The sequence below is a fragment of the Lampetra planeri genome, chromosome 21 (genome assembly GCF_965212315.1).
Source record: "Lampetra planeri chromosome 21, kcLamPlan1.2.h2, whole genome shotgun sequence".
Taxonomy (NCBI): Eukaryota; Metazoa; Chordata; class Hyperoartia; order Petromyzontiformes; family Petromyzontidae; genus Lampetra; species Lampetra planeri.
In genome coordinates, this window is record NC_136127.1 from 1,438,652 (window position 1) to 1,448,876 (window position 10,225).

The 10,225-nt window shown below is 48.9% G+C and overlaps 1 protein-coding gene across 1 annotated transcript; it reads right to left on the reverse strand.

Moving 5' to 3' along the window:
- Positions 1-989: 989 nt before the first annotated feature.
- Positions 990-10,225, reverse strand: LOC144724504 (uncharacterized). The gene is made up of 4 exons (XM_078603708.1): positions 6,500-10,225; positions 5,236-5,835; positions 3,816-3,874; positions 990-1,017 (listed from the first exon to the last, which is right to left on the reverse strand). Exons 1-2 carry the CDS (start codon positions 9,078-9,080, stop codon positions 5,540-5,542), a joined length of 2,877 nt encoding a protein of 958 aa, XP_078459834.1. The 5' UTR covers positions 9,081-10,225; the 3' UTR covers positions 990-1,017; positions 3,816-3,874; positions 5,236-5,539.

Genomic DNA, 10,225 nt, shown 5'->3' on the forward strand with positions numbered 1-10,225 from the left:
CTGTAGGGACAACATCGAGACGATAGTTGAATTCGTCCCAACCGCCTCTCAAAGTGTCCGTTGCCGTGATTCTGTTTTTTGAGCTCATCCAGATTAGTTGCTAAAGGTGGCACAAAAACCCGGTCTTTTGTGCCACCATGCTCTTTGATATTGGCAGATCAATGCCAAAACGCCGTTGAAACGCACACTGTACCGCAATTACGGATTCAGTCTTGCCGAACTGCAGAACGCAAAACGCCTTGTGTTGCGGGGTCGCCATTTTGCGAATGACTGAGGCTAGGGGCTGTTTGTGCACTGGGAGAGGCATCTAGCGGTAATCATTTGAAACTCTATGCCCCGCCCTCTCTATACCCCGCCCTCTCTATGCCCCGCCCTTTCAAGTGATAATAGTTTCATTCATGGGTGGTTCGTGGTTACAGAGATATAGCGATTTCAAATCGGGTCCATCTCTTTAAAACACCCTGTACAACCTTCTATATTCAACAAAGACAAAGATCCCCTGTATAGCCTGAACAGACTGTTGGGGCAAGTGCTGTTAGCGAGCACCTATGAAGGCTGGCACGGCACACCAGGGGGTGGGTAGCCAGCACCACGCCCGGCTGTCTTTGTCTCCCAAATGGTGATCTTTACACACCATGCCAGATACTCAATTGAGGCTGAATCGACCTAGTGGATGCCCAGTTCCTATTTAGACAATCGTCACAGGTGTTGGCCGTGAGCCGGAATCGAACTCGGGTCGCCGGTTCCGTAGCGCAGCGTAGCGCTAACCGTTACACTACGGCACCACCGCGTGATAGATTCAATACACACCAATGCACTGACGCACAATTCAACGCGCTTCACCCCAGGGCGTGAGCCGTGAACGAGGGGGTGCTGGCGGAGCGTCATGGGCCGTTACTCACTCGTCGGCCTCTTGGGGGTGACCGAGAAGGACCTGGCGCTGGCTCTGTAGGCTGACGGGGACATGCTGGATGGGTGCCCTGGGTTACTTTGGGATGATTCTTCCAGGACCCCTGCCTGTGGGGAGCGTGCGACAAAAGAAAAGTGACTGTTTCACATCTTCAAAAATTATTTCAATGCATTTTCTTTTTTACGTGAAAGAAAAGAAGGTGCGCGGCAAACGGGCAAGCAACAACAACAGGAGAACGTTGTCCGTGTTACATCGCAGGGTTGTATGCCGACGCACACAGATGGAACAAATGGTAACAATGGAAGACATAATTAAATCTTCCCAGCTTTAGGCTCTGCCCCGCTGCCTTTTGCAGCCAACTCGAGATTTGTCCGGTATCATGGGAACTGGAGGGTGGGAGGGAGGGCAGCAGTGGTCCGGATAATCGGAATCAGGATCAGAATATTGATTTAGACTGCCGGAGGAGGAATCCGATGAGCTATGAAGCTCTTTTTTTCACAGATGTCCAGTAGGGGCGTGACGTCAGAACGTTACAACATCAAATAATACGAAAATACTAAAGGAGTGAAAAGTATAGGAAAGGTAAGCAAATCACTAAAACAAATTACACGTAAAGACTTAACTATGAAATGTTACCAGGTAAAGCCCACTGAGGTATCAGCTTCTATTTCAGAAGCGACCTGGCCACAAATGATAGCTCAACGAAATGGCTTGTCACGTGGAAATTATAACAACCAAATACTCTAAATAATGGAGAAATACAAAGCATACGTGAAGTTGGTTGTAGCGCGTATTTAATGTCTAGCTCGCGAGACTGGGGGTGCAGATGTAGAATGCGCCATCTGTTTTCATTGCTTCATCCAAGTAACCGGTTTACTTGCAGACGTTTCTGCAGTCACATGGGCACCCTCGAGTGAGGAACAGCTGGTCAATTAACCAGGGCGTGTGAAAGGTGCGAATGAGCGCGGTTCATCCATAACCAGAAATTTTCTGCCCAAGGATAACCAGAGTTAACTCTATAACAAGCACACGACGTTTCAGCATTCCATCAAATGCCATTAGCCTGTCACTTGATTATCAAACGTGCGATTAGTACGGTTGGTTACGTACAGCGCGAAGGAAGTTCAACATACGTCCTTACATGTGAAAATGAGAGTGATCTCATCAGGGTTGCCACCTGTCCAGGTTTGTCCCGAGTCTGGGAAATGGCATCTTGGGTTTCGGGTGGCAGGAACTGATTTGTAGTGAGATCTACTGCAATAAACTGCACACTTCTCTGATAGTCCGAGGCTGACGGAGAAATATATCTAGGTTTATTCTCACTATAGTTAACATGTAATGGTGGTTTCTATGATACAGTATAGAAAACTAAAATAAACTATTTTTTATTATACCAGGTAAGGCCCACTGAGCTACAAATCTCTTTTTCAGAAGCAACCTGGCCACAAATGATAGCTCAAAAGAAGTGACTCATCATCATGGAAATTTATAGCAGCCAAATACTCTAAACGCACGTTTCTAAATGTGGAGGGAAACACCGGAGGGCCCGGAGAAAAATCCACACGACCACGGGGAGAGAGACACGCAAATTCCAAATATACAGCAGCTGGCAGCAGGGTCCGGATCGAACCCACGACCTCCTATACACCAGGTGAGGTAGTTAACATATCGCAAACCACGGTGCCCCTAACATGGAGGTTGGGAGTCTTGCATGAGGAGGCCTCATTTTGAATTTGAAGATGCAGAGGCGTGGAGCGAGCGCCCAGAGGGTGAAAAGCACCGGGCTAAGAGCACTGTTCACAAACCACTGTGTCCATTCCCTTCTCAGGCGATACCTGCACCAACGCAATGAAGTATGGTTGTTCAGCTGTGACCCCCCCCCCCCCCTCCTATCTGCAACAGGTTTGGTTCTATCAGCCATGGCGTCGGCTGGTAAGGCTAAGGAGCAGGAGGCGGAGTGAATCACTGGGTACATGCAGGACACCTGGATTTGACTTGCTGACTTGCTGTTTACAACATGTGGATGTTATCTGGCATATCCGATCATGATCGTGGCTGTTGATGTCGATGATGACAATGCTGTATTACACAAACCCGTGTTGTACAACTCATACTGAGCTCGTCAAGGAGAATAAACCATGTCGCAAACTCCGGTTATCCTCGCTGCAGCGGCTTTTGGCTCAACTATCGAACAAAGGCGGTCACCGCATCACGCGCTTTCAGATTTGCTTTTGTGGCCGTCTGGACCACTCTTTCTTCCAATATTAGGATTTAAAACTAACTTCTTGAGAACTGCTTGTGTTTAGCTTGTTGTCCTTCCCCCACATCTTCGGTTAGGACGGTTGGCCACGTACGGTGCGTATGAAGGTCGACATACTGTACATGCATGCTCTCAATGCTATTGACTGGAAGTGTACAGCAACGTCTTGCTCCTAGCTTCTCATTATTATCACAGCCATTGCGCAGCCCCACTCACGGCAGAGCCACAGCAAGCCTCTCTCTACCCCCTCATTACCTGGTCCCTCGTTGGGGCCCCGCGTGGTGAGATGTCAACTACCTCGCCTTGTATGCAGGAGGTCGTGGGTTCGATCTCCGACCTTGATGCCTGCTGTATATTTAGAGTTTGCGTGTCTATCTCCGCGTGGCCACGTGGATTTTTCTCCGGGTCCCTCCGTTTTTTCCCCTCCACATTTAGTAATCAACATCACGTGTTTAGAGTATTTAGCTACTCATGTAAATTTCCACATTATGATAAGCCACTTCGTTGAGCTATCCATTTGTGATCGCCAGGTCCATGTAGCTCAGTGGGGCCTTACCCGGTAAAATAAAAAAAATTGTGTTTCATTTCTCTCGTTGGATGGAAGAGGAGCGTGTGCAGCTGATGAGACTCCCGCAGGGAGGTTACCTTGCGGTGTTTTGTGGGACTGCTTGTTCCGGACGAATGCCAGTTTTCCGTTCTCGTAACTTTCCAAAAGTGACAAAATATAAAGGTTACAGAAAAACCACAAATTTAATTAATTAATAAAAACAGATACCATCGCGCGGATACATAATGCAGCTTCTCTTGCTTTAAATAACAAAGCACCCGTTACGTATACTTAGATGATGCTAGGTGGCATGAACGACGAAGAGGATGAACCTATAAATGTGTTGCTTCAACAAACAGCCCAGCCAGGTGGCTCACAGTCGAAAGGTTAAGAGTTAAACTCCGAGTTGGGGGTTGACTCAGCCCACCATCTCTCTGGGGTCGATTAAATAAGTACCAATTTTGTGAGGAAGTCCACAGTGGTTGTCCTATAGATATACTACTATAGATATACCACAGCGCTGCTTTAATAATAGGGAATGTCCTCACTGGCTCTGGGCTGTAAACAGGAGGTAAGCACTGCCTTTATGCTCATTTGGGTAGAACATTAACTAAACATCTTCTATTTAGTAAATTAGTAGTAAATGAAAGCTGGACAATAACAAAGATCCTATCAGCAAACTAAAAGCAACAAGAATGTGTTTTTTAAGGATTTGCAACTTTTCATGGACACACGATGAGTAACACACATGCATTACGGATAGCAGCAGATACACAACCAGATAAAGTACGAGAATAATTGACAGGCAAGTTAGATTTCTATGGCATGTAATGAGAAAACAAGAGACTGAATGTAATGTTTTGACCGGGACAACAATAGGTAAAAGAAGCCGGGAAAGACAGCGACTTAAGTGCATCAGACATTTGAACAATTGGCTGCAACTGGGAGTATTATGCAACATTTCTTGAGTATATAATATCATGGACAGAACTAAGTTGAAAGTCCATGATATCCGACTTCCTTTAGAAAGGACATGGCACATACATAAAGAGAGAGAAATTATCGAATGGCAAAATTAGTGAATGGCGAAATTAGTGAATTGCAAAATTAGCGAATGGCAAAATTAGCGAATAAGCACAGCAAACGTCAACCCAAATAAACCCTCAACGCACCAGCACAAAAACACACACACTCGGAACACGGCAAATGAAAATATCGTGCAAAAGCGCAAACTCGTGGCGACTGTTTGTGAATTGTCACATCAGCGTTTGCTGCAACTTAAAGACAGAAGGAGCTGCAGGGTTCATGGTAAACAAAGCCACGGCAGGGCAATGTGCATCACGGTGAATCCTGCAGGAAAGGCAAATTGAACGTAAGAAGGCGCACGGTATAAAACGGAGGGTTGACAGAACACAAACACAGATTTCATGAGATGCAAGAAATTAAAGCGAAAGGACGCGACGACGACGTTTTTGGAACCCGATGGTGGGGGGGGGGACCCCACGCGTCGTCGATCACCTTTCGATCTCCGTCTACCGTGCGACACTTCGGCATCGCCCGCGCCGTTCCTCCGGGCGGGTGCTCTAAGACGAACGACGGCTCGTTTCGTGGGCTCTGCGCTCCTACCTGATGCTTGTGTCGGCAACACGGAGAGACACGCGCACGCAGGCTTTCAATCGCACAACGAAACCCCCCGTCAACGACTCAACTGACGCACAATAATATCGACGACCGGCGAACGTTGCTGGATTGAAAACTCATTTCTTAAAAATAGCTTTTTGTGTGTTTAGTTTGTTGTCCTTCCTCCGCACACCTCCGATTCTCACGGTTGGCTGCGAACGGCGCGTAAGAAGTTCAACGCACATGCATACATACGTGCTGCGAATGCGCAATTATATTTATGATGGTAAGGAGAACCTTTCTTCTTATTCTTGTCCTGTGGGTCAGGCCTGGGGTCTTGATTTTTACGCGAGCTCGGTATTTTCGATGGATTGTTTCTTCTATCGAGGGCTTTGACCGGCTTCCTCTGATCGTGTTGCCACGCTGCGAATTCGCGAGCGGGCATCGAACGGGAATCCCCTCGCGCAGCCTCTGTTGCAGCATCTCTGGCATTTTCACCTGTCAGGCAATTAAGACATTCATTAAATGTGACACATTTAATTGAAAAATAATTTTGTATGTTACAATACGAGCTACCTGGCCATCACAAATGATAGCTCAACGAAGTGGCTGATCATGTGGAAATTTATAGCAGCCAAATACTCTAAACACATGATGTTGATTCTATATGTGGAGGGAAAAACCGGAGGTCCTGAAAAAAAATCCATGCGACCACGGGGGAGAACATGCAAACTCCAAATATACAGCAGGCGTCAGGGTCGGGATCGAGCCCACGACTTCCTGTCTACCAGGCGAGGTAGTTAACGCCAAAATGGTGGTGTAATGATTAATCGATTAACATCGATTATTAATTGTCTAAGCTGATGAGACATGCAAAGACTAGGTGTGTAGGAAGCAATACATTTGATTTATATACAGTATATTGTATGTAACAGGCTCATATGATAGCTGTAGCAGCTAGAAGCTGCTAAATTCCAATAATTTCACTACAATTTCAACAACTAAGTGGTTCTTGAATCGAATCGCCATGATTCAAGTCGTGAAAATGCTGCGCTGGACGGCTAGAGGAACCGCGATGAATGGTTATGCCCCCCTCCCCCCCCCCGGGTACGTGCGTGTGCGCGTGCATGTGGCCGCCGTGGACGGGCGGGCGCCCAATTACCTCGGTCGTCACAGCGTGCAGTCTTTTCAGTTAGTGACAGATCTGAGAATATGACGTCGGTGGCCACGCTGAGGTCCTCCGTGTCCACGTCCACCTCCGTCGCGTTGTCGGCTCGCCGCTCTGCCACATCCCGCTCGGACGGCTCGTCGAGTGCCTCGGACAGGCTAAAGTCTGCCTCGTCTGCCGTGAGCTCCACCGTCTCCACCGTGGTCGTCTGGATGACGGTGAGGATGTCCTCCTCGATCATGATCACGGACTCCACCACTTCCGTTGCCATGGGGACCTGTTGGTCTTGCATAGGTGGGTCCTGTGGAAATTCACTTTTCACCTCTGCGCCAACCGCTTCTCCTGGCCGGTCGTCGGCAACTGCACGCTCCCGCTGAAGTGACTCGGCAGCAGTGGTTTTGCGTTCTGATTCAACGTCGTCGTCATCGCTGCTGCTGGAGGAGGAGACGAGATGTCCCGCATCTCCTCCAAGCGCTTCAGAAGTGACCGACGTGCCGATGATATCGGTCGAAGCAGCCTCCTCATTGCCTCCGTCCTGTATGATCGCATTTTCGTTTTTTTCAAAGTCTTCCAATTCAGATGTGTCGTTTGTGATGTCAGCAACGCACGCAGGCATCGATTCTCGCTCACACTTGAATTCTCCCTCGTCCAGGTCACTACTACTACATTCGCTAGATTCTGTCACAGTCTCGGTCAAACCACGTCTGCCCTCATTACGTTCATCCGGCAGGACCCCGGCCGTCGTTTCCGAGGGCCTATCAAGCTCATCGTCTCTGCCCTCGCTTTGTGAGATGCAGACCCTGCCCCCCCGGAGATTACGTGAACTGTCAGTGCCATCGCTTAAACTGGCGATGGGCACTTCGAGGGGCCTTTTGTGCCAAGTCGTCTTGGGCACCACCGCGGCGCATTCCACTTGACTGAGCGCCCCTGAACTGGCCGCCGCGCTCGCATGCTCATGCCTGCTGACGTGTTCCACGGCAGGCGGCCCCCCCTGAGGACCGCCTGCTTCCGAAGGAATCGCCGCTACCACTGCGGCCACCGCTTGCTCTTTCGTCTCCGGGTCCATCTCGCCTTCGGCTTCGCGCCTGCTGGAGGACAAGGCCGATCCCCCCAAGCATTCTGCGTGCTCGTGGAGTGCTGGGGCAAGGTCATCGGGCGGCGTCACGTGCGCCCCTTCCGCAGGACTCCCCTTGCCCTCGATTTTTAAATGAACACTGGCTTCAGTTCCCTCTGCAGTTTCATTACTGGATTCTTGCTTTGGTAGATCTTCATACTTGTCCGCTTCATGTTCAGGCCCGGGCACATCAATGGGGGCCAAAAACGAATCAACTGTAGACACTTCAGGGCCAATGTTTTTTGGAGGTGACAGCGCAGGGCAGATGGCCGAGTAGTTGCTGCCGAATGAGCATTCGGGAGAAGCTCCTGTGGGATACTCGGTGATAAAGTGGTCAGGGTAAGTGCTGTTTTCTGAAAGCTTCTCATCGCCGGCACTCGTAACTTCGGGTACGAACCTGTGTTCTTCCTTGGCGTCGCTATCTGGGGGGCAAGAGGATGGAGGTGACTGTGGGACGTACTCCTCACGACTCAGTTCAAGTATTTCTGGTATATCCTGAGAAGACTGCCGACTGTACTCCTGGTGGAATGACAGGTACTCGCCGTCACGCTTGGTTCCATCGCCAGCTGCGGAGCACGGAGGTGAGGTGTGACGTTGGGGTGAGAGTGCCGCCGGTCCGTCCGCTGCGTGATGGGCGTCCTCTGAGGTGTCGTGCGACACTTCGCAATCGTCGGGGATTTTGTCCGCAGCCGGAGCCTTCCCGTGGCATTCGCTCTCAGAGTCAGGTCCCTCAAACTGCTCTTCACAGAAGCCATCAGAGTGCACTGAAGATTCAACAACACAAGCAGCATTCTCCTCTTCCTCCTCGTTTGGAACTTCTGTTAAGTTACTCACAATGATGTTAGGAGGTGCCTTTTTGTTGTTTATTTCTGCGTCCGGTTGTTCCAGGAATCGATGTAATTCGTCACGATTCTCAACCTTAGTATTCAGACATACTTTATCTTGAAAGACTTTGTTCGATTCCATATGAACAGAATGCACCTGATGCTCAGCAAACGACACGTTGGAGTCGACGCAAGTGTTTGTGGACAGTTCTGGGTCATGCGTGGCCGTGTCGTCATCGCACGTGAATCCAGACGACGCAGGACCCTGGCCTTCATCCACCGAGCTCTGATCTTTCGTTGGGTTCAGGATCTCAGTGGGCTTCATCATCTCAGTGGAGTTCAGGATCTCAGTGGGGTTCAGGATCTCAGTGGGGTTCAGGATCTCAGTGGTTTCGACTCGTTCCATGGTTGGCAGCAATTTGAAGTCCTCTGCATTTTCTGCGCTTCTGTCTTTGCGATCCGGAATCGTAATTTCTTTAGCGACCTCAGGCTCGCGAATGATAACGCCGTCCCCTGTTACAGCGCCCTCTGCTTTAGAGGAAGCGGTTTCACTGGAGACTGCCGCTCCTTCGAGGTCACCGCCGTCACGGGCGTCTACTTTAATGCCTGTGAAGGAAGACGTCTTAAATCCACGCATGGCGTCTTGTTCCAATGCGAACTCACGCTCTTCTTCTTCTCCACCGGAAGGCACTTCAGCAAATGAACAAGTTTCGCTTTTCTTTGGGAGAGGGTTTTCCTCCTTTCCCTTGCTCGAAGTGACATCTGCTTCCAGAGGGTGGGCGGTATTGATCTCAATGTCATGGCCTGGCTTTACACCGGCATCTGCACGAGTTTCTGTGGCTGGTGTCTCTGTTAAATGACACGAAGCCTGCTCACTTCAGGATGTCGTGATGTATTTATGATAATTATTTTCATTTTATCATGGTCCAGATGATCTGTGTCATCAGCATGCCTGCTTGATTGCATCTTAAAACGAGTACTCTATTACTCAGAGCATAATGATTAATATTTAATCATCAACAGGAAATCCGTAAAGATGCAACGTTCCACCAACATCGGCATGTGATTGGAACCGTTGGCCCAATGTTGGACCAACGTTGGACCAACATTGGGCGAACGTTGCATGTTTACCACCGAAGCATACATTTCACATGCACATCGCGTTTACTGTACAACAGCAGCTGTAAATACGTATTGCCATCTATGAATTTGTTTTCGTTGTAAAGCTGCCCAATATGTAGCACACAAACGTTTGTTAAAATGTGCAGCGCTTCTGTAGATCCGTAAGAATTTCAAGTATTGCGAGAGTCGTGCGATGCATTCGAATACTGTCTACGGCACAGCAGACGGGTCGACGGGAGAGCACAATGCAGAGGTGTGTGCACCGAGGTCTCAGTGAACTTGCAACGTTAGGCCAAAAGTGGCCGGTTTACTCTACTCTTACAAGTTATTTGATACATTTCAAAACAATTAACCAATAAAGTATCTGCAAATACAATGGTAACTGTGCAGGCTTTCTCTGTAGTGTAATTATTGCTAAATTTGACAATGAAATCTAGATTATTTCCAACGTTTGTTTGTGCCTTCAACAATGTACTTGCAAATGCTCGCAGTGCTTTTGATTTGCTTATAAGGGTCATCCAGGACACGTGCCAACGTTGGGGCAACGTTGGAACGTTTGGTTGGACCAACGTTGGTCCAATGTTGGGCCTACGTTAGTCCAATGTAGGCCCACCGTTGGACCAACGTTGAACCAACCTAGGCCCAACGTTGGGCCTATGT